We start from the raw sequence: 27547 nt of genomic DNA on the forward strand, positions 1-27547 counted from the left end.
ATTGAACACTGGTGTTGCACAAGTCAGAACAAGATGCGACTTGCAGCAATTTGCCTGCTACAGCTTTCTGTTGAGTAAATATCTTTTATTTTAAGTAAAGTTAGAAGCAGAGCCCTTTTATGGAGCATTCAGCATCGTCTTTGAGGAAAAAAAAAAAAAAAGTGCTGATTGAACAAGGCACATTCAGGCTATGCACATAGACAGCAACGGACGATGATTTTGGGAGTTTCAGCAATGCACTCCTTTGTGCGTTACACGTTACTGGTGAAGATTGAAGCAACACATGGATTTTACCACCAGCTATTCACTTTATCGCCGGCGGGGAAAGTATTTGGAGGAGATTTGTTACGACGGCTGATGGTAGACGAGGCGATTAGTCGCCTGAAATAAATCTCCAATGCAGGAGACTCATCTCCTCCAAATGATTCCCCACCAGCAATAACGTAAACCGTCAGTGGGAAAAAATGCTTTGTTTTTCCGAAGTTGTCTTTCCAGGAAAATCTGGAAAAAAGAAGAGCCACATACTATCCCACAGGCAATTTACATTGTTGCCGTTGGAGACGTATTTAGAGGAGATCCGTCGCTCGCAGAAGAAGAGATTTAATCTCCTTGTCCACCAAGTCCTACAAACTCCACAACTTCAACAATAAGGCAAATTAGACATTGATCAAGTGTGATTGGACTCTCTCTTTATTCATATTCAAAAAAAGACATTCAGGAAAAAAAAAAAAATCAACAAACATTTACAAGAGCAAGTTATTTGGTATCTGACATGAATGTTGTTCGTCGGAAACAGTTCTCATGAGAAGATAACATGGGTATTTTCCGTTTATGTTGACTCTTTCAGGAAGGTAAAATCTGGAAACAATCTGCAGACTGCTCAAGTACAGCCGCAGGAATTAGAATAAAAAATAAACGAAATCACAGCAGATTATGGTATTTATGAAAACGATATAAAAGGCAATTTGCCGAATTTGAACAAAGTTCTCTACTTTCAGCTGATGGGGGGGAGGTTATTATATCCTGTTAAATGAAGCGTTGACTTATTATTTACATACGTTTTTCTTTTTGCGCCAATGAGGAATCGCTTGGATGGATTACGAACACAATGTCAACATAAACAGCAAGAGGGACTTGTGTATCAGTTTCATGAGCAACTTTTTTTTTTTTTTTTTTCTAACATGACAGACAAAATGGATGGACAGAAGGATTCACCGCACAAAGGAGGTTTTATTTTCTGGATGTACAGAAACTGGATGTAAGCAGACAAAAACAAATGAAAGGTTACTCACATGGGGTTTTTTTTTGTTTTTTCACAAACAAATCATATCCCAATAAAAATGGGATTTTTTTTTTAACTTCAAATAAAAGCGCACAAATAATCAGCCCATTATGCAACTATTTTCACACATTTTTAACATCATCTGTATGTACAGCTGTATCTGAATTTATATTGAGCCAATTTACAATAGAAACATATGTACAAGCAGTTTTAGCTGCTACGCTGCCGGAGTGCACCGGTAGTGGAGGGATTACACAAATTCCGTTGCCTACGAATGAGAATTTTTTTTTTTTTCTTGTTGCATCAAACCTGCAGATTGTACAGACGTTCTTCGATGACATTTTCTATGAGTGACCCCTTAGCGGAGAGAAAGAAATTCAAGCAATCACGCTTACACAGCAGGAGAGAGCTCTGACGGATGAAGTCTCCCGGTGGTGCTGAAGCAACGCACTACTAAGCCCCTTCCAAAACAAACAGGGTTATCACAATTCTAAATTACCTTTGTACCAAGACTCCAAGCATGGTTGTATGGATTTGTGTCTATAGATATTTATTTAAAAAAATCAAAAACAACCACCGACCTTACAAAATGTCAAACTCTTTCACCTTCTTACACTGCTGAACCTTTAAATCGGGACCAACATAAAAGTCCACGTTGAAACCGATTCGATTACAATTACACAAAGCCAAACCCGTGGAAACGGTAGATTATAGTTTTGTACCTTCGGCTGAAAAGGCAAACGGCTATTTCATGTATTTACAAATGCCTTCTTTACTCACGAGCAAACATTTCGCTTTAGTTGGTTGTGGTTAATGCCCACTACTGTAAAATGAACGATACAGTGACAACATTTTGCAAATTTAGGGATATATTGATGACGGCAGAAAATTGGTGCCTGCAGATTAAGTCTGGACCACGCATTGTATCCTCAACACAACATTGGTCTGAACTGAACTGAACTTTGTAACCCTTTGTGTTTTCTAAGCCTCCAGAACGTTGGACAAATACGATTTATTGAAGAAAAACAAAGTTAAACTGGAAGAGTATTGAATAAAAAAAAAAAAAAAAACACTTTATACAGAGCCAGGCTGGTCTTTACCATGTCACTACGGAAGTCGAGTACCAAAATGAGCTTTTCACTCAAAGCTAAATCATGGAGGATACAACTATTATTTTCTCACATTTGTTATAACGCTGCGTAAGCTCCGGACATAGGCAAAGCTGAAAGAAAACACACTTGGGATTGCAATAAACAGAAATACAATTTGAAGAAAGTGACGTTTTTTCTCACTGCCGTCGTCACATCCCAGGCGGTTTTAATTTCTCCGAAATTTTTATCTGGTTGCTTAAGTCGTCTGAGAGTAAGGGTTGCCCTTCTCCAGCTTCTTTGTGATTAAAAAGTGTTCCTCCTTATTGTAAGGGTTCCAGAAGTTATTGCAATTCCTCAGAAATGGATCCACTAGATATTCAGGTTGAAAAGTAGATTCAGATGGTGCTTAAGCATATCCCCAGCCAAGGAGCTGAAAATGTTTTTATCATTGAACTCCACGTAGGAGATTACATTCTTCACTGGTTGGGACCAACTGGTTACAATCCTTTTTGCGGGTTTATTTTCAGAGACATCGGTGCCGAGCTCCAAAGGTTGTTGCTATTGAACCCCCAGATAACGTGAGGAAATTGGAAAATATATGGTGTAACGGTCACGAGTGTCGACAAAAACCAGCCCATTTGATGCATTTATTTCAGAAAAGATGTGCATTAACCATAAATTCAGCATTTACTGTCATCTGATAAGAAGCACAAAAGGTAAAACACCCACTTGAAAAATGGATTTTTAAATCACACTGTTCCATTATGGCAGCCAGACCATGAAAAGTTAAATATCATAGGGCATTATAGTGGTTCTAAATAATGGATAATCATTTATCATCCAATATGGAATCTGCTCTTAGTATTGAGGCTCCTCCTTAAAAATGTCCTCTAAATATGGTGAGGCTCCTCCTTAAAAATGTCCTTTATATATATGGTAAGTTGTGAGTGAACAGCACTTTCTATATACGCCTTAATATATTTTTATAGAAACAAAAAACACAGCAAGTATTATTACCTACTATACAAATAGATTTCAGAGTAATTATGCTACTGGTGTTTAACAGGTCTGGGTGAAGTTCTAGGGAGATGTTCCTCAAAGAAAACTCATTTCAAGAGTATTAGGAAATCCCAGAGCCTTAGTGCTGAGCTACAAGTAAAAATAACAGGGACTAGTTTAGTGCAAGTTGTAAGAAGCATGGGTAGAAAAAAAAACACATTTTGTTATTGCAGAGGTTCATGCACGGAGGGACGTGAAATACGCACTGCGGCACCCACTTTAACCAAATAAGAGAGGTGGGTGTATACAAACGTGAGGTGCCGGCATTCACCAAAAACAGATAAGCTCAAAGTCCGTTCATTAAAGGTTGATAATCTAAAAAGATAGAAAAGTTTCGCGTGAAATATCACGCTGAAAAGTCTGTTATGGCCTTTTTTTTTCTTTTTAAATCATTTTCGATATTGGGCACCTTTAACGAGTTAATGAACAGAGCTCGTGTTCATGCTGGGCAGGTTCACAACTTTGCACACGAAAAAGGAAAAATAAATGTTTCTGTCCGTTGTTATGTTGAACTGCACGTGGTTTCTGCATGTCTGGCGGGGCTGGTTTTCTTTGCTTTGTCCTGTAGTTGTAAGGAATCAGTCCTTAGCGTTCTTTAATGACCGCTTTGCAACCAATCAGAACTCAGGAACTGGAAGCATTAGGTCCATGCGAGGCCATTAAAAGAAGGAGGGTCTCAGCCCATCAGAACGTTGGTTTGGCAACAGGTATCCAACGGTGGATAATCCACCTTCCTCAAACAATTCTAGAACTGGAAAACAAAACAAAAAACGCCATATTGCAAGATGTATTTATAAATGAAGGAATCACAAAGCATTTCATCTATTAACACACAATTCCCGGGAAGCAGGATCTTTGGATGAAATGGCTTCTAAAATGCATTAAGACTAAACAGTTGTATTTTAAGAGGCAAGGTAAATGGTCAGTCTAGAAATAAAGGCTCCTTCATTTCCACTGGAAACCAGAGCACTTCACACTTCTTTATTTGATTTCTTTGCTTGACCACATAACACTGAAGAGCCATTTTGTAAACCAAATGTATTAATGTAGATTAGGGATGGGCGAATTTGAAAGGAGAATTCAACCGTAATAGGGTAGACCCCCTCCCTCCTCCCCCCAGCCTACCCGCCCCCCGGGCAAATGCCCCTAATTTTTTACTCACCCCTCCATGCAGATTCTGGCCTTGGAGTTCACAGCAGCCGTCTCCTTTCTTCGGTCTTTTTTGGAAGTTTTAGCGCATACGCAGTTGGAGTAAATTCACGGAAATTTACTCCAGCTGTGCATGCGCCGAAAATGCTGTGAAGACACGAAGATTACCGGAGAAGAAAAAAAAGATGGCTGCCGTGAACTCAGAGGCCAGAATCTGCACGGAGGGGTGAGTAAAAAATTAGGGGCATTTGCGCAGGGGGCAGGTAGGCTGGGGGGAGGAGGGAGTCTACCCAGGGTAGGGGGGAGGGTTTTTTTTTTGTTTTACGGGTTGAATTCTCCTTTAAAGTGATAAGGATATATAAAAATGTCTATGGCGGACTTAGGAAGTCTTAGGGACCCTAAAAATTCTTTAGAACTCCGGCAGTGCTGATTCAGAATTAAATAATGACAAGATCTCCTTATTGATCAAATTCAACCTGTTTGTTGCTTTTGTTGTACAGTCAGACACGGAGAAGCACGACAGATACGCTTCCCACAGTAGCAAGTGTGGCACACAACTGTATTTATAAGAGGTGACTATGTAGTGGCTTTAACTGTGTTACAACTTCATTCTATCAGTTGTATTTACAAAGCATGAGTAAAACATACATCACAATGTGTGTCTCATTTACAGTGTTCTACAATGTATGCCCTGAAGTCTTACCTGTGAAGGAGCGGTGTTAGTGAACACGTCGTCTTTGCTTTCCTCGCTCTTTTTATCCACAGGGACCCATTCGCCGTATACTTTCTCTGATTCTTTTTTTGTGTTCTGAGACCCCGATGAGACTGGGAACTCTTTAGTCAAAGTTACCTGATTTTTTGGGGTTGGCTTTACAGATGGATTCTTGAAAAATGAGGGGAAAAAAACAACAAATAATTGATATAGAACAATCCAAAAAACACAAGTTTGCATTGTATTAAAATAAAACCTTAAAAAGATTATATATATATATATATATATATATATATATATATATATATATATATATATATATATATATATATATATATATATATATATATAAATAAAATGCAGGGATTGACAGCACTCCAAGAAAATACATCAAGTCAATAATTCAAATGAAAGTGACGAAGGCTTCTGTGCGGAGCCGAAACGTTGGATCACCGATAAATCTCCACTTTCATTTGAATTATTGACTTGATGTATTTCCTTGGAGTGCTGTCAATCCCTGCATTTTGTCTACATACTTCTCAGACTAGCACCCAGGTTTCTGCATACTAATGGTTGTGCATTCCATTCTGTTTGATTATATATATATATATATATATATATATATATATATATATATATATATATATATATATATATATATATATATATATATATAAATAAATATAATAATTTTTTGGTGTTACTGTTCCTTTAATGTTATTAAACTATTTCAGCATAAACCTCAGGTAAACCTCTGAACAGGTTATAAACAAGCTTTAGGGATTTACTCAAATCTCCTCTCTGTTGGTCTCTCTGTTTTGGACAATTTGTAAGTAAGTTGTAGTCCAAATTTTTTTAAAAAAGTGATAAGCGGGGGGTGGGGTGTTTAAATGGCCCTTTGTACCAATCAAAGTGCCCCATATGCCATTAGACAAACTAGGGGTGCCCTGAATCCATTATTTTAGGATTCGACCAAAATCCCGAATCCTTTGTGAAAGATTCAGCTAAATACAGAACCAAATCTGAACCCTAATTTGCATATGTAAAATGTTTGTTTGCCAGTAACTATAAAGAGGTAACGTAACCTAAGGCTGTACATTGAATAAAGTAAATGGCTTTGGTTAAAGGGGACCTGTCACTCTAAGAAATAAAAAAAAAACACCAAGACTAATTAAACTTTAAAATCGCACAGCCTTTATCAAGAAATTACTTATCACAACTCCGCTTCCCCTCCTCTTCAGAAAAGGCGACACATCGATGATCCATCGTGCGGCGCTCTATTTCTCCTCCCTAGCTATCTCCTATAAGGAAGGCAGGGAGGAGAAATCGACCCCCGCACGATGGATCGCCTTTTCTGAAGAGGCACGCAAGCGGAGTTTCGGTAAGTTATTTCTTAATAAAGGCTGTGCAATTTTAAAGTTTAATACGTCTTTGTGGGTTTTTTTCATAGGATACTAACAAGTTTTTTTAATGTTACTGGTCCTTTAAGACAAGTTATGCATCACCCCAAAGTCTTGTGTATGTAACCAAATGTGGGACCTAATGCCCATACACATTGCCCTAACCAATTATAGAGTGTGAGGAGGGAGGGGGAATGTGGGAAGACATCTAGGAAATGCTGAATGGAAAGTGAAATTAACTGACTGCCCCACCTCAATGCTGTTTAATTTGCAAATGACTTTTGTTATACAGATTTTTATGTGTAGGTGACCGGTCCACTTTAAAGGAGAAGGAAACCGTGTAGAAAAAACCCTGTACCCCACGTAGACCCCCTTCCTCCTCCCCCCCAGGCTAACTGCCCCCCTGGGGAAATGCCCCATACTCTATACTTACCCCTCGTCACAGATTGTGGCAGCGAACTTCACGTTATGCATCTTCCAGGTCCTCGGTAAGCTGACTGGAAAATCGGTGTGCCGGCGAATGCGCAGTTGGAGCAATTTGCCGGTTTTCGACAACTGCGCATGCGCCGAAAATGATGGAGATTGCCGATCTCCCAGTCAGCTTACTGAGGACCAGGAAGATGGATGCCATGAAGTCCGCTGCCAGAATCTGCAACGAGGGGTAAGTATAAAGTGTGGGGGGCAGTTAGCCTGGGGCAGTAAGTTGGGGGTCTACGTGGGGTGGGGGGTACGGGTTTTTTTCTCCTTTAAACGAGTTCCGAATGCTAAGCAATGTTTATACGATATGATGGGGCAAATATTCAGCTTGTAGAAAGCAGCGGTTAAGCTTCTTAGTGCTATTATTTGGGATCAGGGAAGCGCTACAAATCAGTTTTTCTCCCTTTCCACAGCCTGTTCTGAGGATTGTGTAATATTAGGTGCAACGATCAATGCCAAGTAAATGTTCCTGTTAGGAAGGATGGAGTGGATCATAAATAGACTGGGGATCCACAATTTTGAACATTCCCGCTCATACCACTAGCAGGATTAATGGTGCATAATGGACATAAGAAATACACAGTATTAGGTACACAATAGACATTACTGAACAATAAACAGAAAATACTCACCAATAAGCTAAATGAAATAGGTTTATGGTCACTGACTTTAAAGGGGTGATTATAAAAAGGCCTTTCTTCCTCCTCTTCATCAGAATCGTGAGGCTTATTTACAATCACATCATCTTCTTTGCTCTGGGCAATTTGCTTACATTTCTTTAATGGGGAGAAAAAAATTAAGTTGTTACTAGAAAAAGACACAAGTATCCACCTAAAATCCTTGAAAAACGGAACTGCTGTAAAATCTGACTACCTGCTCAATAAATCAGAGCAGACTGCATCAATAGATACAGCAAGGGCAGAATCAGGCCTGAAGGAGTCTTTGGAAGGTGACGGTATATAGTCATCTAGGATACTTCATAGTCAAGTCTATTCTCCACAAGGAAATTATTACAGCTTGCTACTCAGAAACAGAACTTTTTTATTTAAGTAAGTTATGGGAGCCATTCTCTACAAACTGTTTTTATCTGGAATGCTATACAATAAAGCAGCGTCACTTCCCAAAAATTCTTCATCTACACAGAACTGCCTTTGCTCTGTAACAAAAGTAGCCAGATAGCGATACATGTATATACTTAGATTAATGTCACAAAGGTTGCACAAATTGTTTTCAAACCCCTTATTATAGGCGGCTTTGCATTCAATACATGGTTAGAAAGCACAACGTCCAATAGCAGGAATTAAAGGTCTGATCTCAGCATCTGCTTCTTTTCATTCTCTCTTCATGCAGCAGTTGGGTGTCAGATATTCATTGACAATTAGATCCAATATATCTTATAGGGGGGCTCCTTTAGCCTAGAAGATGTATTAGAGTTCAAACTATTAAACTCACCAGACATCATGTCTCTCTATATGCAGAATTTGTGCAAAAGGCAGTTGCTAGATTTTGTTTGTACTGAAATCAGTTATTTGAGTGAGCTCTAATACATCTGCTAGGAAAGGAAGCCCAACCTATAAGATATTTTGGATCATTCATCTGACACCCAACTGCTGCATGAAGACAGAATGAAGAGAAACAGATGCAAGTAGTGATGTGCGGGTTGGGTTTTTCCCGACCCGCACCTGACCCTAACCTGCCCACATCTGACTTCCGGGTTCCATTTATAAACCCACCGGTGACGTCACAAAAGGGGCAGGGCAAGCAGGAGCATGGCTATAAAGCCAGAAGCCGGCATTTGAAGGTGCCACACGCGAAGAGGAGTGCGCGGTCGGCCTGAACCCGCAAGTATCGGCCTGGCCTGAACTTCACTACTATCAAGAACTCTTTGCACAATAAGCATTAATACAACACATGTTTTGTTTTGGCAGCCTTTTCCAACAATTAGTTGCCAGGAAAACATTCAGTCTCTAAGAGAAGAAATGAGAATTTCCATAGTTATGGCACATTCAGGCACTTTTTTTTTCCCCAGAAAATCGGTGCCAAATTTGGATGCAACGGTCACTGGTGTTCATGCCACGGCCAATAGACTAACATTTGTAAGACGCCATTGCCAAAAAAGGCAGTGAAATTCTTGTGTGCTAAAAGCATCATGATAACTTACCCTATTCTTAAAATACACTGGAAGCCTATTGACTAGAACACTAAACATGGAAATTCTCATAACATTGTCAAAGGGAGGCTTTCAATGTAAGCCCTATGACTGAAATCATGAGCAAGTATACTACAATATACTATGCATTAAAGGGGTAGCTCAACTTTAATTTAACTTTTAGTATGTTATAGAAAGGCTAATTCTAAGCAACTTTTCAATAGGTCTTCGTTGTTTGTTTTTTTTTATATAGTTTTTACATTATTTTAAGCTTTCAAGTGGGGGTCACTGACACCCATCTAAAAACCATATGCTCTGTAAGGCTACACATTTATTGTTATTGCTTTTTATTGCTCATTTTTCTATACAGCCCCTCTCCTATTCACATTCCAGTCTCTTATTTAAATTCATGTCTGCTCATATTTGAGCCAATAAAGTACACTTTTGAATTTTATACAAATTGCAGTGTGCTGCAGTATATTGGATTTCTTATTTAAATCAATGTATGGTTACTAGGGTAATTTGGACCCTAGCAACCAGATTGAAACTGCAAACTGGAGAGCTGCTGAATAAAAAGCTAAATAGCTCAAAAACCACAAATGAAAAATGAAAACCAGTCTCAGAATATCACTCCTTACATCATACTAAAGTTTATTTAAAGGCAAAATATGGTCATACACAGCCTGTAAATAGTCGAATCTAGCACAGATTCATATTACCTCATAAATACAAGTTTACGCCTTTTACAGCAACTCACCTCAGTAAGTTCTTGAATGGTATTGCCGTAAGCGCGAACGGTATTTTTATCTTCCGAAGGAGTGGCAGGTGTGATTACAGGCTTTAAGCTTGATGGTAGTGGCATACCTGCCTTAGCGCACATAGCGGCAGCATTCGCTTTAGCGATTTCAAGAAGCTGAGCTTTATCTGAAAGAGAAGGGATTGTTACAAAAAAAAAATTGCATTCAGTTTTTATCCATCCATTATCTGGAGACCAGTTATCCAGAAAGCTCTGAATCACGGAAAGGCAGTCTCCCATAGACTCCGTTTTATCCAAATAATCCATATTTTTTAAATTATTTCCTTTTTCCCTGTAATAATAAAACAGTAGCTTGTACTTGATCCCAACTAAGATATAATTAATCCTTATTGGAAGCAAAACCAGCCTATTGGGTTTTCATGTTTTATTTTTTAGTAGACATAAGGTATGAAGATCCAAATTCCGTTACCCGGAAACCCCCAGGTCTCAAGCATTTTGGATAATAATAAAATAAAAACAGTACCTTGCATCTGATCCAAACTAAGATATAATTAATCCTTATTGGAAGCAAAACCATCCCTTTGATGACAGGAGGCAGCTGGGAAAATGACAATATGTCAAACCCCATGTCAGATTTCAAAATGTAATAAAATCTGTTTGCTCTTTTGAAAAATGGATTTCAGTGCAGAATTCTGCTGAGCAGCACTATTAACTGATGCGTTTTGATAAAACATATTTTCCCGTGTCAGCATCCCTTTAATAATAATTTCAATTTTAAATAAACCCAATAGGCCGGTTTTGCTTCCGATAAGGATTAATTATATCTTAGTTGGGATCCAGTACAAGCTACTGTTTTATTATTACAGAGAAGAGGGAAATCATTTTTAAAAATTTGAGTTATTTGATTATAATGGAGTCTATGGGAGATGGTCATCCCGTAATTAGGAGCTTACTGGATAACGGAGTTGGGGGTCCGTGCAAAGGAACTACTGAATATATATTTAAAAAAAAAAAAAAGGCGCCAATCTTCTTAAAATATACAGGTTGGAAGAGAAAGACATCACAGTAGATGAATACAATAATAAGAAGAGAATTAAGATTTAAAGAGGGAAGCATTTTCTGGCAGCGGAACAAAAGCTAAAACTACAGAGTGCAGCATGAAGTCAGAGGGTGAAAAATCGAAAGGCAACATAAAGAAATGCTTGTTGAAAGAGTAATGAATATATGGAACCGACCTACTGCAGATGCCATGGGACCCAACAAAATGAAGAAAATCAAATCAATACAAAACAAATGAAAATGTACAAAAAAAATAGAATTTTAAAGGGCAAACAAGACAAGTTCTTACAAGCATGTTTTAGCATATCTGCTTAACAAATCATGAGCAACAAAAGGAGCCTAAACCCAAAAAGTCTGAATTCTAGTCTAAAGGTGGCCAAACACATATAGAGATACCGTATATACTCGAGTATAAGCCGTCCCGAGTATAAGCCGAAGTACCTAATTTTACCTCCAAAAACTGGGAAAGCTTATTCACTCGAGTATAAGCCTAGGGTGAGAAATGCAGCAGCTTCTGGTAAGTTTCAATCAAAAAATTGAGGGTTTCTGCTCCCATTGGAGGTGCCGGCGTCTCGTTTGTGGATGCCGGCGACCATTCCTGGACGCCGGCGAATATTCTTGGAGACTATTCTTGGACGCAGCGACTATTCTTAGACGCCGGCGACTGTTTATGCGCTTGCCCCGAGTATAAGCCGAGGTAGAGTTTTTCAGCATATATTGGGGGCTGAGAAACTCGGCTTATACTCGGGTATATACGGTATCCGGTGTGTATGGCAGGAAACAAGGCGACCAATATCGGCAAGAGCCTTGGATATCGGTCATCTCTTTAAAGATTGAAAAATGTTATTGGGCGTCTTTGAAGGTGCGCGAACATCGGCAGGATATACCGCTGAATCGTCAGATAGTGGTAGAATTCTATTGTTTCTACCTGTATATACAATGATTCAGCTCTTAACATTAGTAATGAAAACCAACAATCCTTAGGAATTAATTGTAAAGTGTATGGCCACCTTTAGTAATTATCCAGCCTTAAGATGGTCATAAACAAAGATTTGGTCATTAACAGAATTTGCTATACAAGCGAGTATCTGCTACATATGTGCTAGGCCAAACTGGCTGACACGATCATGCGGTACCCTAGCCAGCTATTACATAATAATGGGGGTATGAGCAGTGAGAACTTTACTGTCAAACCTGTCCAATAGATAATTGGTAAATATAGGATCATTCACTAGTGAATCCATAGCTTATCTTCTTTCAAAAGGCTAGTCTCAAAATAACAAACAAGTTTATGAGAAAAAAAAAAAAAAGAGTAAACTCACCAAGGTCAGTGAGGCGTTTAGGTGACCTGCTGGAGTCCAGAGATTTGTCCCGAGATCTTGATCGTTTCCGGCGAACAGGAGACCTGCTGAAGCTTTTTCTCCTTATGGTGGACCTTGATCGCCTTCTCCTAACAGGTGACATTCTTTTTATAGGAGATCTTGATTTTTTCCGCCTTGGAGGTGTTCGACTTCTGCGCCTAGATTTGATATTATAGTGGTCTTTAGAGTTTGATCTTCTTCGTCTTTTTTCACTCAGTTTATTTTTGTCTCTTGAAGAAGATCTTGACCGTGTTTTCCGTTTACGAAGAATATTACTCTGTGAATGACTTCGAGATCGATCTGATCTTGACACGGCAGATGACTTGTAAGTTGGCGATTTTGGAGTCAATGATATAGAAGCAGAACGCCTCTTTCTTGTTGCAGACACAGAACGTGAACGCTTTTTGCAGGCTTCAGATGTTGAGCGTGAGCGCCTTCTGTGGGCAACAGATACTGAGCGTGAGCGACCTTTGCGAGTTACAGATGTTGAGCGAGACCTCCTTCTTCTTCCCACAGATGCTGAGCGGGACCGCCTTCTTCTAGACCCAGATGGTGAGCGGGAGCGTCTCCTTCTCAACACAGATTTGGACCAGGATCGTCTTCTCTTAGAAACAGACAAGGAGCGGGAAGTCCTTTTGGGACCAGCTGACACTGAGCGGGAGCGCCTCCTCCTGGCAACTGAAGATGAGCGAGATCGCCTCCTTCGAACTACAGATGTTGAGCGGGACCTTCGCCTATGGGCTGCAGATGCTGAGCTGGAACGCCTGCGGTGAGCCATTGTTACAGATCGTGAGCGCCTTCTCCGAGCTGCAGAAGTGGAGCGTGAACGTCTCTTCCGGCCATTAGACTTGGAGCGTGAACGTTTTTTGCGCCCAGCTGACTTTGACCTTGATCGCCTTTTGCGTGCAGTAGATTGAGACCGAGAACGCCTTTTGCGTACTGGAGACTTTGAGCGAGAACGTCTTTTACGACCAACAGACCTTGAACGGGAGCGCCTTTTGCGTCCAGCAGATCTCGAGAGAGAGCGTCTTTTGCCGGTATTGGATTTAGATCGTGACCGCTTCTTGCGTGTAGTAGATTTTGACCGTGAATGCCTCCTCTGCATATATGACTTTGAACGTGATCTTCTTGTTGCAGACTTTGAGCGTGACCTTTTGCTTTGTAAGGCTGACTTTGAGTGTGACCTTTGCCTTTTTGCAACTGACTTAGAACGAGACCTTTTCCCTGATGTGGCTGATTTGGATCTCGATCTTTTTCTGGTTCTGGACTTTGACCGTGAATGCTTCATCCTTGTGACAGATTTAGATCGTGAATCCCTCAACCTAGATATAGATTGAGACCGTGAATTTGTCCTGTTTATAGACTTAGAACGTGGCCGTTTGCAAGTTGCATCTGGCAGAAGAACTGAAGACTCTTTTAAGGCAGGAATGTTACTTTGTTCAAAAGTTGTGACTGATTCACCAGCCATGGAAATTTCACTTACTTGACTCTCTGTAGATAATGATAGCTCAGTTAATAAAGGTTGCTGGCCTGTTAAAGAGGCAGATAGTTCAGCATTTGTAGCAAATTCTGATAAGGAAAGACGATGCTCAAGAGCTTTAGAAGCTGCAGATAGTTTAGAAGCTAATTCTGTCACATGTGGCTTCCCAGCTATAGGAAGCTCAGTGGGTAATTCAGTTATACAAGCATCCTCTCCAACAGATTCTGATGTTTCAACTGGCTTCACATAATTAGACTGCATCTGATTAAAATCAATATGTTCTTCATTGGTGAACTCTGGTGAAACAATGGGTAACTCTGAAGAAAAATGCTTTTCAGAAGATTCATTTATGGATTTTATGTTCTCAGAGGATATTTGAGTGGTTAAATTACATTCTTTAGAGTGTAATGTCATATAGATGGGAGTATATGAAACATCAGACTGATAGCTGGCAGCATTTACACATTCCAACTGCTCATGAGCGATGTCCATAGGAGATTCAGACAAATTAGCAATGCTTCCAGATTCAAGTAAAACTTGGGTTGTTTGTAGTTCTTGAGTACTTTGCTGTTCCTCCTCTGACTGAAAATTCACAGGAACGGATTCATGTAAATGAAGAGAATCAGGAACAGAACTTTTTTGGGAAGTGAGCTCAGCCTGAGAAAGGCTTGCAGGTAGATTAATGGAAGGTATTTCATTGCTGTTTGTATGCAGTACAGTAGGCTGGTCAGAATCATAAGGCAGCAGCTCAGGTGGTGCGTGAAAGACGAGAGAAGCCTGTTCAGACTGAGTCTCAGATGAACCCAGGTAGGAGTTTGCAGGTTGCTCAGAATCATATGGCAGCAGTTCCGGTGGTGGCTGACAATTGCAAGCAGTCTGCTCTAATGCAGAGGGGTCATGTGGAACAGCTGGCTGCTCAGAGTCATAAGGAAACAAATCTGGTGGAGTAATTCTGAAACAATTCTCAACATGAAAACTTTCCTCAGACTTGCCTAGCGTCGTTACGGGCTCTCCTCTATCTGTATACTGTTCTACAGAGGGCATGGCCTTTGAATGCAATATTAACTCCTCCGTTGCATGCTGTTTTGTATTGTCTTTTTTCTCAAAGGATTTAATATATTCCATTTTGTCCGTGACAGATTTTTCCACAAGAGGAAAGGTGGTATCAAAGGGCAAGCTCGATATTGGATCCACTGAAATTGTTTGGGGTTCCAAATGCATATTAGCATCAATGCACAAAACAGAATTTTTAGATACAGTTAGTATAGGGGTTGAAGCCTCTTGGCTTTCGGAGGCTTCAGGTTTCACGGACTGACACGGTTTAGGAATTATTTTAACCAGCAGAGGGGTCTCATTGGAATAATCAGTCAGATTGGGGTTCACAGACTGGTCAACCTGCTGAGGTTGGGAAGAACTCAAAGAAAGCTCATTCCCCATAAGAGGGGTTTCAGATATTTGAACAGACTCTGGGGTGAGAGGGCTTCCATAGTTTTTATCCACTAAGGTATACTGTGGGCTTGTATACTGCTCATTTTCAGTTAGGTGATCAGAACTCTCACTGTGCTCTTCCTGAAACATGCTGGGGGAACTGGCACAGGGTCTTCGCAACAGTGTTTCAGTTGCTGAAAGAGAGTACTCTGGAGTAATGTCAGGACTGGAGCATGGATCACTCTGAATAGGGCTAGCATCAGGCTTCAGATATTGAGACTGATCAGAGATAGGAATGGAAGGTAGGAGTTCAACAGAAGCCAGCTGAAGATGAGCTCCCTCTGACAAAATGTGTTCATGATTTATCAAAGGCTTCTGCACCCTGGGGATCACACCGGTAGAGGGTAAAATCACCTGATCAGACTTTCCATAGGGCTGTACAAGATCATGGGATGGTTCACTGTCGGACAGTTCTGCAGCTACAGACTGGTGTAAGTTTGTGCAACGATCATCAGAAACATTTTGGCATAGGCTGGAATTGGATTTCTCAGACAGTGGCTGCACAGTGGTGGCACTAGGTTTATCAGAAATGGGAGGTAAGGGACTGGCGCAGGCTTGGACAAGCATGGATTGGACTTGACTAGCTTGTGGTAGGGCCTGGCTAAAGCCATCTCCGGGCTCATCATGCACAGTGGGCTTACTAAGCTGGATATATTTAGCAGTTGGCCAGGTTTCAGAGCACAAGGCTGGGAGAGGTCTTTCCCAGTCTGCAGCTGGAAGGCAAGGTTCAATAGGTGGGCACTGTTCAGGATTTTTCCAGGCATCGTCAGAAAGCATAGGCTGTTCAGCTCTAACAAAGGAGTGATCAATAACTATACATGGCTCATGTGTCTGGAGTTGATTGGGACTCTTGCAAAGGTCAAAATGCTGTTTAGAGGTCATACAGGTCTCAGAAGGACCAAGATTTAGGTGCTGGTCAGATATTGCACTGAGCTTAGGTGACAGTGCATCTTTGAGGATCTCACAAGGTTGAGGAGGAACAGGTTCTTGTAGGCTCAAGATGGATTTATCTATCACAGGATCAGTGTTCACAATGTCTTCATTGGGCTGCCGCTTATCAGAAAACCCATACTGTTCAACTGTTGCAAATTGGTCAGTGTTTATGTATGATGTCTGAAGGGACGGGACACTGTTTGCAAGTTCAATCAGTTGCCTCTTGGAGCGATCACAATATTTGTTTTGCAGGGGCTGATCAGGATTCTCAGGTTTTATATCCAGATCAAAGTTCTCCATATTAATACTGCCATCACCTATTGAAGGAACACTGGGGCAAACATAGCATTTGTCTGAAAGAGGGTCATCATTCTTTATAAACAGTTCATCTGGCAGAGGCTGCGTAGTACTTTGTTCCTCAGATGTATGCCGGACATGTCTCCCTAGAGGGTCAGCAACCTTCAGCTCCTCATTTGCATTATCACTGTACAGGCTAGGGCTCGCAGAGGGTTTATCAGAACTTTCATAAAGTTTGGCATCTTCCAGCTGGTCAGAATTCTCAACTCTATGTAGTAAAGACTGTTCATGATATGTTGCTTGAATCATGGCCGTTGCAGGCAATTGAAGCCGATTAGGAGTTGTATTTGACTGCTGAAGAAAGTGGGGCCTTACACTGATCTCCAGGTGCTGGTCAGGACTCAAACATGGCTTGTCTTTCTCAGGAGGGAAAAGTGAGATACATGACTGATGCTGTAATGGTCGTTCACTGAAAACGATATTGCCATCCTGTAAGGGCTGGTTAGGGACAAAACAAGAATCTTCTGGAAGGGAGCTGGAATGACTTGCCCCTTCTGAGAGTATCGGACTAGAACTTTCACATGGCTCAATAATTTGGGAATGCTGAAGGCTCACACAAGGTTCATTTAAAGGGGTTAATCGACCATACTCATTTAACTGGATGTGACTGGAGTGTTCTTCATGTTTGCGTTGCAGAGAGTACTCCAAACTGCCACTTGAGCTTCCCCTTAGACAGTCTGCAATGGATGCAGGACACTCCTTCCTTTGTGGGTGGCAAGGTTCATCAAAGGATTTGTGAAGCAATAACAAACTGGGTTTGTCACTGAGCTGCACAAGAGGGTAGTCATTAGTGCTGGCCGACAATTCAGTTGACACAGGCTTGTAAGGACTAGTAGAAAGTACAGTTGGCTTGGTGTTATTAGGAAGAACTAGAGCTATGTCAGGCAGAGGATGAATGGATTTGTCATAGGATTCCTTAAGTAAGTCACAACCAGCACTAGTCTCTGCTGCAACAGGCACAGCTTCACAGTGTTCAGAAGGCTGATCCTGCAGCAATTTCTCATTTATTTCAGGATATTTAGCTGCAATGGAGAGGCCAGGTTTAACCAATTTATCAGAAAATACAAACTGATTACTGTCAACAGCTTTGTTAGCACATTTAGTAGTATCTTCACTCAAATAAGCATTTTGATTATCATCAACCGATTCATTCAGAGGCAGAAAAAATGGTTGAGCCAACAAATGTGAGGGGGCCAAGTCAGGTAATGGTGCTGGAGTCACTTCAGGAGCCAAGTCAGGCATCTGGCCTGAAGAAAGAGACAAGTCAGAGATCAGAGATGGAGTTGGTGCAGGAGCCAAGTCAGGCATCTGGGCTGCAGAAGCTAAGTGTGGTACTGGAGCTGGAGAAATGGGCAAACCAGGCATTTTGGCTAGTGAAGTCAAATGGTTAATCGGGACTGGTGGTGCTGGGGGAGGCGCTAAGTCGGGCATCAGAGGTGGAGGAGGGGCCAAGTCGGGCATCAGAGGTGGAGGAGGGGCCAAGTCAAGCATCAGAGGTGGAGGAGAGGCCAAGTCAGGCATCATAGGTGGAGGAGGGGCCAAGTCAGGCATCGGGGTTGGAGCAAAGTCAAGCAACGGAGCAGGAGGAGCGAAGTAAGGCAAAGGGACTGGAAGAGGAGCCACATCAGGTAAGGGGGATAAATGAGGGTTCATGTCAGGCAAGGGGGCTGAAGGAGCCAGATCTGGCAACAAGGCTGGAGGAGCCAAATCTGGTAAGGTAGCTGGAGCCAAATCCGGTAAGGGAGCTGGAGGAGGAGCCAAGTCTAGCAAAGGGGATAAAGATGGAGCCAAGTCTGGCAGTGGGGCTGGAGGTGGAGCCAGGTCTGGCAGTGAGGCTGGAGGTGGAGCCAGGTCTGGCAGTGGGGCTGGAGGTGGAGCCAAGCCTGGCAGTGGGGCTGGAGGTGGAGCCAGGTCTGGCAGTGGGGCTGGAGGTGGAGCCAGGTCTGGCAGTGGGGCTGGAGGAGGAGCCAGGTCTGGCAGTGGGGCTGGAGGAGGAGCCAGGTCTGGCAGTGGGGCTGGAGGAGGAGCCAGGTCTGGCAGTGTGGCTGGAAGAGGAGCCAGGTCTGGCAGTGGGGCTGGAGGAGGAGCCAAGTCTGGCAGTGGAGCTGGAGGAGGAGCCAAGTCTGGCAGTGGGGCTGGAGGAGGGGCCAAGTCTGGCAGTGGGGCTGGAGGAGGGGCCAAGTCTGGCAGTGGGGCTGGAGGAGGGGCCAAGTCTGGCAGTGGGGCTGGAGGAGGGGCCAAGTCTGGCAGTGGGGCTGGAGGAGGGGCCACGTCTGGCATGGGTGCTGGAGGAGGGGCCAAGTCTGGCATGGGTGCTGGAGGAGGGGCCACGTCTGGCATGGGTGCTGGAGGAGGGGCCACGTCTGGCATGGGTGCTGGAGGAGGGGCCAAGTCTGGCATGGGTGCTGGAGGAGGGGCCAAGTCAGTCACTGAGATACCTGGGGGCAAATCGGGCATCTGGATAGTTGGAGCCAAGTCAGGCATTGCAGTGCTTGCTGTCAATTCAGGCATTGACATCCCAGCAGTTAAGTCCGGCATATGCCACTGTGTTCCAACACCTAAGTCTGGCATGTGCCACTGAGCTCCTGTTGCCAAATCAGACACAGGCCAATGTGCGCCAGAAGAAAGGTTTGATGCAGGCCACTGTGTTCCAGAGGAAAGATCAGATACAGGCCACTGTGTTGCAGTGGACATGTCAGACAGAGGCCAATGTGGGCTAGAAGTCATATCGCTCAATGGCCACTGTGATCCTGATGACATATCAGGCATAGCCCATTGGCCTGCAGATGTCATGTCTGGCATGGTCCAGTGTCCTGCAGCTGTCATATCAGATAGGGCCCAATGCCCTCCTGTTGCCATATCAGGCATGGGCCACTGTGCTCCAGTGGTTAGATCTGCAACAGGCCACTGCGTTTCTGTAGCGAGGTCAGTTATGTGCTGCTGTGCTCTTGCATTTGTGTTCAGAACAGGCAGTAGTGTTCTTGTATCCTTGCTGGGCAGCGGCAACTGAGTTTTTTGTGGCTGGTTGGAAAGAGGTGGCCATACTTTAGCATTCATGTTTGTTTCAGGCAACCTTGTTTTAGATTGTATGTTAGGCACAAGTACCTGAGTTTTAGCAGGAAGACTAGATGCTGGCAACGGTGTTGTTGTAGCTAGACTTGCAGCTGGCAACTGCTCCTTAGAAGATAACTTACTGTTGGAGCTCTGTAATTTTGCTTGAGAAAGCTGTTTTTGAATAAGGGACTTTAAACCAATGCTATGCTTGAACGCTGTAGATTTTAACTGTGTAGTTTTTTTAGGTGGTGGTGGTGATGTAGATTTTGATGGTGGTTTCCTTAAAGGAGATTTATCCAGTTTGGTCTGTGAACGTGAATGTCTTTTATGTATTGGTGATCTGGACCCTCTGTGATTCTTGTCCGAAAGGGAGCGTGACCGCTGAGACCCTGAACGAGAGCGATTCCTTCTCGAGGCAGACCGAGAACTTCGACCTCTTCTGCTGGACCTGGAATTGCCCCAGCGTCCACGTGATCTTGAACGGCTGCTACGCCTTGTAGTTGGTGACTTTGATGAAGAATTTCTTCTTCTAGAATGTTTAACAGGAGATGCAGACCTAGAACTTGAATATGAATAGCTCTTTGGTAGTTTTGATTTTGAATGACGTCTCTGTGATGCAGATTTTGAGGGACTTTTTGACACAGATTTAGAATGGGAGCGATTTCTCCAAACTGGTGACTTAGAACGAGAGGTCTTTCTTGAACGCCTCCTTCTAGTATCTGATCTAGAATGAGAGCGTTTTTTCCTGGTCGGTGATTTGGAGCTCAATTGCTTTCGGCGACCTGTTGATTTTGACCGGGAACGCCTGCTCTTGTCACGTGATTGTGACCTAGACTGCTGTCTAACTGATTTGGAACGAGAGCGTCTCCTTTTGGAGGATGGCTTTGAAGGGGATTGCCTTTTTCTGGTTTTAGACCGAGATCGTCTTTTTCTGCCTTGACTGGAGCTGCTATGTTTACCCTTCAAAGATTTTGAACGAGAGCGTCTTTTTCGTGATTTGGAATGTGACCTCCTTTTCCTGGAACCAGATTTGGAAGGTGATTTGTTGTGATCCACAGATGGTGACCTGCTATCTTGGGCCATAGACCTTGAACGATACTGCCTTTGCTTGACACCCTTTGTTAAAGGATTTGAAAGATGTGGGAAAGCAGGCTTGACTGTTGAAAAGGAAGGGTCTGCTATGGCATCCATTTGACAAGGTTCTACCTCAGTACATGAAACAGAGACCGACTGTCCACTAGACTCAGGCTGATGATGCAGAGACAAGTCGCAAGACTCTGCTGGCTCTGGGACAGACAAGGCATTCGACTCTGGGGGAAGGATAATTGTCTTTGATGGCTCTAGAGTTGAAGATTTACTTGAAAGCAATGTTTCTGAGTCAGTTAAAAGATTTTGTTTAGAATTCTGACTTACAATAGAATTGCTTGTATGAGCATTATCATGAAGAGCAGATATGCTTAAAGGCTTAAAGGTCCTGCTAAATTTAAAGTTCAGTGGTACTGAGGATATATACCTTTGTGCAATAATTTCATCAGATTGAACTTGACCAGTAGGTGCTTGTGAGTTTGACTGTGAATGAGTGACTTCAGAATTTGAAGCAGGATCTTCATATTTATTGGACTGATTTGACTTTGAGCTGTTTATTTCCAGATGATTACTATTTGCACCCGAACGACTTACTCTTGTCAAATTTGATTCCAAGATCTTTTGATCATCACTGCACTTCTGTTTTGAATTACTTTGCCAAGAATAAGAACAAACATCAGGTAAACCAGTCTTTAACGTATTTTGACTACTCCCCCTGGTTATATCAGTGACTGCAGAGACAGAATTTTTAAAATCTGAGGTAGGAGTAGAACTATCCAGAGAGATTGTATTAGAGTAGCTTTCTTTAACATTATGTGTGCCAGTAGAACTTGATTTATCTGACAGATGTTCTTTTACTGACTCAACATTTGAGAAGTCTTGTTTGTCTATAGTAGCCGTTGTAGTTTGCTCATCTGTTGGCTCTATAAAGTTATCTACTCTACAAGGTTTTAGTTGACTGCACTCTGAAAATTTCTCAGGTGTAACGGTTGATATTTCTTTAGCAGACTCCGAAATAGGAAGCTCTTCTCCAGAGGCAATGTATGAATGTTTCTTTGTACCCTCTTGGACAAGTTTTTGTTTAACTGTGCGACTCTCAGCAGATGAATGTTCATAAATGATATTTTTAATAGAATTATGTTCCACTTTTGTTAAAAAACAGAAACCATCATCTTGATTCTGAGGAAACTGCTGAACAACGTCAGGAACAAGAGGATTAACCAGTATATCTGTTTCAGGTTTCCTTATTTCAGGGCAGACGTTTTTTTCTTTTGAACTTGCTAACTCAGTCTCCATAGATGGCAAGTATGAAGGCAGAGAATTTATGTTTGGATTAACTATATTAACTTGCCGAATGGGCGATTTCATTTCATTTTTGTATTCTCCAATATTTTGTACAGAATCTTCCTTTCCTTTAAGTTCGGAGTTTATCTGTAAAGGATGCCCTTTGGACACAGCAGATGGCAATTCAGATAACACAGTCAGTTCAAAATCAGTACGGCTGTCCTTAAATCTGCCACTTTGGGTAGTGTCCTGGAGATCAGTACAATCAGCAGCATTACTTTTAATGATTTCAAGATCATGAGTGTTTTTGGACTGTTCAAACATTTCAGGAAAGCCATGTGATAACGGTTTGGTTTGTGCTTTAGATCGATCAGGTTTTATGTGTATACTACCATGCAACTGAAATCCTCTCTGCGCAGTGTTGACTGTTGATAAGTTTTCAACAAGATGGTAAGAAGACAGAGAGCCTTTGCAAATTGGTTTCTCAACTGTAGGAAACTTGTCAATAGAATGAGTTATGTTTTTTGCGCTTTCTAAATTTGGTGTATGTTGCAAAATTAACTTTTTAACAGACTGTATATCCTCATTGTCAACTGTAAGCTTCTGGTCTTTTGAAAGCTTTGATGTTTTACTAGATTCCATCAGTTGTTTTTTAGATAACGTTTCAGTTTCAAAATTTTGATCCATGCCACTGGTGCAAACGTCAACAGCAGAACATAATGTCCCTTCCTGAAAGTGCTGCTCAGATGACACATCTGTCTGAAAGCTTTTAGGACTGTTTTGCATTACAGCTGCATTACGATTAGAAAATTCAAGGTCATAAAAAGAGTCCTCTTTCTGATCATATAGTTTTTCCTTCGACAAAGCATTAGCATTTAGTCTGGTTTGAGCTGAAATACCAGGGTGACTATGGTCTGTGAACAGTGTGTCACTGACAGACTGAATGGCAACAACTTCAGCAGAATTTTCTGGTGCAGGTATAACCACAGGACTTTTCTTATCACCAAGCAAACAAACATCTGTGCCCGACACTGTTTTAGATTGATTTATCTGTAAAGAGCCTACAGAAGTTTGGTCTTTGAACAAATGTAAATTCATATTTTCCGGTCTATCTGACACAGCGGAATCTGGCATATCTGTGGCTCTTGAATTATTGATTTTTGTCTCTGAACATGTTCGAGATTCGGGTGTCTGCAAAAACTCGGGTAAAGCATTTGGCATAGTATTGTACTGAGTCAGTTCTTCCACAGTAAAAGAAGTGGTAGTGCACTGCTGCTTGTTCGTCGTTTCTAAATCAAACGGTTTGTCTTCAGATTTTGGACACAAATTGACAGATTCATCAACACTTAAATACGAGTTGAACACTGTAACTTTGCTTTGAGAAGCATTAGGCTCTTGTTCAGAAAAACACTGTGTAACAATATCTGAAGTTGTATAAGGCTCAAAAGTTTTTAATGAACAAAAGTCATCGGGAACTTTGTTAAAAACATCTGATAAAACACATTCCTCCTCTGTTGTGCTAAATTTATCTGAATCGGAATGGCAGCTGTCCAGTTCCATAGCAACTTCCATCTGGTTTGATTCATCATTGGCATCACAGATACTTTCACTAGGAGGGTCTGGTCTTCTAGTGGCACTGCTGTCAAACAAATCAGAATTGATAATTTGATGATCTGAGTCTGTACTGTGTTTGAGAGGTTCTGTAGCTATTTCTGCCCAGGAGAGCGGATCCTTATCAGAACATTCAGTTAAAGAGGCAGACTTCCCTAGGACGGTTTGCTCATCTGTAATATTTTTGAGGCAAATTATTGAGTTTAAAGACTCTGTTTGTTCCTTACTGACTTTTGAGTTATCATCTGATCCTGAGGATTTCATTTTTAGTTCCAAATTATCTACTTTATGATCTGGTGAATGCTCATAGGATTTTTTAGATGATCTGGATCTTGACTTTCGTTTCCTCGCATCAGATGTGGATCTGGACCTTCTGCTTCCTGCTGCAGATTGTGATCTCCGTCTTTGAGAAGATGATCTAGACCGAGACATACTCCTCTCAGCAGCTGTACTAGATTCTATTTTTTTCTTCTCTGCAGCTGATGCATTTCTTGATTGTTGCCTCTTGGCAGCTGATCCTGACCTAGATCTTTCTCTCTTGGAATCTGACCTAGACGTTGACCTCTGCTTTTTAGTTATGGACTCAGACCTTGCTCTCCGTCTCCTGGAAAGTGACGCAGATCTTGATCGGTTTCTCTTAGCAACTGATCTAGATGTTGATCTTTTTTTCGACCCAGACCTAGACTTAGCTGAGCAAGATCTTGACTTTCTTCTTCTGGCAGTTGACCTAGATCCTGTCCTCTGCCTCCTGGCAGCAGAGCCAGACCTCGACCGGCGCCTCCTGGTGGCAGAGCCAGACCTTGACCGGCGCCTCCTGGCGGCAGAGCCAGACCTTGACCGGCGCCTCCTGGCGGCAGAGCCAGACCTCGACCGCCGCCTCCTACCGGCCGAGCCTGACCTCGACCGCCGCCTCCTTCTGGTCGAGCCAGACCTTGACCGCCGCCTTCTGCCAGCTGATTCAGACCTCGACCTCCTTCTCCTGACAGAGCCAGACCTTGCTCGGCGTCTCCTGCCAGCAGATCCAGACCTAGACCTCCTTCTCCTGACAGCAGAGTTAGACCTTGATCGCCGTCTCCTGCCAGCAGATCCAGACCTAGATCTCGGCCTTCTGGAAGTTGACCCAGACCTTGACCTCTGCCTCCTGGAATCTGATGCAGATCGTAACCTCCTCCTCCTTCTGGCTGCTGATCCAGACCTGGACCTCCTCCTTCTTGTAAGAGACCTTGACCGAGACTTCCCTCTTCTGGCAACTGACCTAGACTGTGATCTCTTTCTCCTGGAAACTGACAAAGACCTTGACTTCCGCCTCCTGCTACCTGATTGAGATCGTGGTCTTCTCCTGCTTGCTGATCTGGACCTAGACTTTCTTCTGCTGCTTGTAGATCTGGACCCAGAATTGTGTCTCCTTGCAACTGATCTTGTTTTTGATCTATGCCTCCTTGCTACTGATCTCGTTCTTGAACGATGTTTCCTTGCAGCTGATCTAGTTCTTGACCTATGTCTCCCGGCAACAGATCTAGTTCTTGACCTGCGACGTCTTACAGGTGAAATGGACACTGTCCTCTCTCTTTTGGTTATTGACTTTGACCACCATTTGCGTATTGGGGATTTAGACCGACAAGGAGTATTTGAGCGTGATTTTCTTCTCTGCACTGGAGAGTTGGAATGAGAGTATTTCCTTTTTCCTACAGAGCTTGAGCGAGACTTTTGCCTCCTGCCCAAAGAACTGGACCTTGACCGGCGTCCTATACCAGGAGAACTGGAGCCAATGTTATTTTTGGGAGGGGCTTTAACAATAGGCTTAGATCTAGACTTGTCCTTTTTTGTTACAGATTTAGAACTTGAACATGTTTCTTCTGATCTCAGTTTGCTTATGCTAGTTGATCTAGATCTTGACTGACATTTAAGTTTATTCTTCTCAGAACAGTGTAGAACAGTATTATTGGGGGGTAGGGAAGCTGTTGGAGCACTGTCTATACTGTCCAATTTTTTATTATTTAAATCAACACTTTTGGTTTGTGAAACAGCTATGTTTTCTTGTTCCAATTGCAATTCATTTCCAGAATTAGATGATGGTAAAATATGTTTTTCTTTTGAGTGTGCATTGACTGTGCTATCCATTGTATCAGTGACTTCATTCTGTTTGAGAGTTTTGCTATTTTCACTGGATTTATGCGTGGTTGATCCTTCAAAGAGTTCTTTACTCACCCCTTCCTTAAGGGGTGAGTCTTTTTTAGAAATAATTCCTTTAATTTCATTAGGGCATTTAGGACCAAAAAATTCTGAATCAATGTAAGTGTCCTTTTCAACAGTTTGAGTTATCTGGTCAGAAGCCAAATTTTCTTCTTGTACAAATCCACAAGAATTTACACCAATTTCAATATTTTCCTTAGCGGTATTTCCTGCTTTTGAATCATCTACTCTACTGTCTTCTTTTGGAGGTGTTCCAAATGCAGGTTTCCATACGGCTTTGTGTTCTGAAACACTCTCTTGGTCCTCAACACTTGAAACAGATTTTGACCGTTTCTCACTTTTCTCTTTTTTCTTTTTCTTCTTTTTCTTCTTGCTTTTGTGCTTTTTATGCTTTTTGGACTTTTTTCGTGATGCATCTTTCTTTACTTCATCAGAAGAACTAACTTCACCACTTTTTAACTCCTTTGCTGCAGATTCCTCTTCCAAGTCTATAAATAAAAAACAAAGCATCAATAAGTTTATAACTGTAAAGAAAAAAACACACTAGTTTCTTTTCTTGACACATGGCATTGGTGATTAATTTATAATTTTTTTGGACTACCCCAACACTTTGATAAGTTTATAATTTTCATGATGAGTTAAGCACGACAAATCTCTTGTACATGCAACTAATCTCCTCCAAATGCTCACTGGTGGTAAAACATAGCTGATAATGACTCAAAGTTGAGCATAGGAAGTCCCACTAGCTAGCCATTATTGTTGACAATAAATGGTCAATCCAACAAAAATGTACTTCTACAATATCTGCTTGAAGGTTGGATAACCATAGCAAATTTCCATATTGTTTTTTGGGTGAGACGGACTGAAAGGAGCGAAAGAACTACTCTCAAATGCAAGACATGTACCAAGAGTCTTCTTAAAACAGAAGGTATTCACATATATCAGTCTTAAAACAAAAAAGTGATAAGCTCTAATACTCACAAGGACCTCTTAACGTGATACTGACACTAAAAACTACTTTTTAAAATATGAATGAACATTAAAAGTTACCTATAGGTCATGTTGATCGTTTTTTGCTGTAATTGTTTGTTGAAGTTTCGAAACCTGACTGTTTTGCACACCTGACTGTCCCATCTCAGCCTAATGTGAACGGACTCCTGCTGCACAAATATGGTGCCCCCTCATACAGGAACATGGGGCATCAGACAGGTAATGTAAAAGCATTGTGCAAATACTTTATGGCAAAGTTATAAGTAGCTTTCAAAGGCAATATTATGATAGATGTAAAAAAGTGTTTAATTTCTGGTGTCATTATCTCTTTAATGTCACATGGCCAACTATACATTCAGAACTGCTGGTTTAATAGAACCAATGCAGTGAAACATAGCAACACACCACACTCTGTAGCATATGTATTATTCATATCTTTGATTTCAGATATATCATTGTAAGAAAATTTGAATCAGAGCTTAACCTTGATCCCATTTTGAAGTGTCCATTTACCCCCAACCCCCTGCCATTCCCCATTTAAATAAAAATCCATGATTGGGCTTTAGAAAAACATT

The 27547-nt window shown here is 41.8% G+C and overlaps 1 protein-coding gene across 1 annotated transcript in view; it reads right to left on the minus strand.

Annotated features, from left to right (window-relative positions):
* Window positions 1–667: 667 nt before the first annotated feature.
* The window catches only part of LOC108707872, a 47512-nt gene continuing 20632 nt past the window's right edge, over window positions 668–27547 (minus strand). The window contains exons 3-7 of the mRNA XM_018245927.2: window positions 12458–26470; window positions 10077–10243; window positions 7803–7946; window positions 5285–5464; window positions 668–4183 (exon numbers count right to left, since the gene is read on the minus strand). Coding sequence (XP_018101416.2) covers window positions 4178–4183; window positions 5285–5464; window positions 7803–7946; window positions 10077–10243; window positions 12458–26470 — 14510 coding nt within the window. The 3' untranslated portion in view covers window positions 668–4177. The remainder of the gene's footprint in view (window positions 4184–5284; window positions 5465–7802; window positions 7947–10076; window positions 10244–12457; window positions 26471–27547) is intronic.

The sequence above is a fragment of the Xenopus laevis genome, chromosome 2L (genome assembly GCF_017654675.1).
Source record: "Xenopus laevis strain J_2021 chromosome 2L, Xenopus_laevis_v10.1, whole genome shotgun sequence".
NCBI classification, from domain to species: Eukaryota; Metazoa; Chordata; class Amphibia; order Anura; family Pipidae; genus Xenopus; species Xenopus laevis.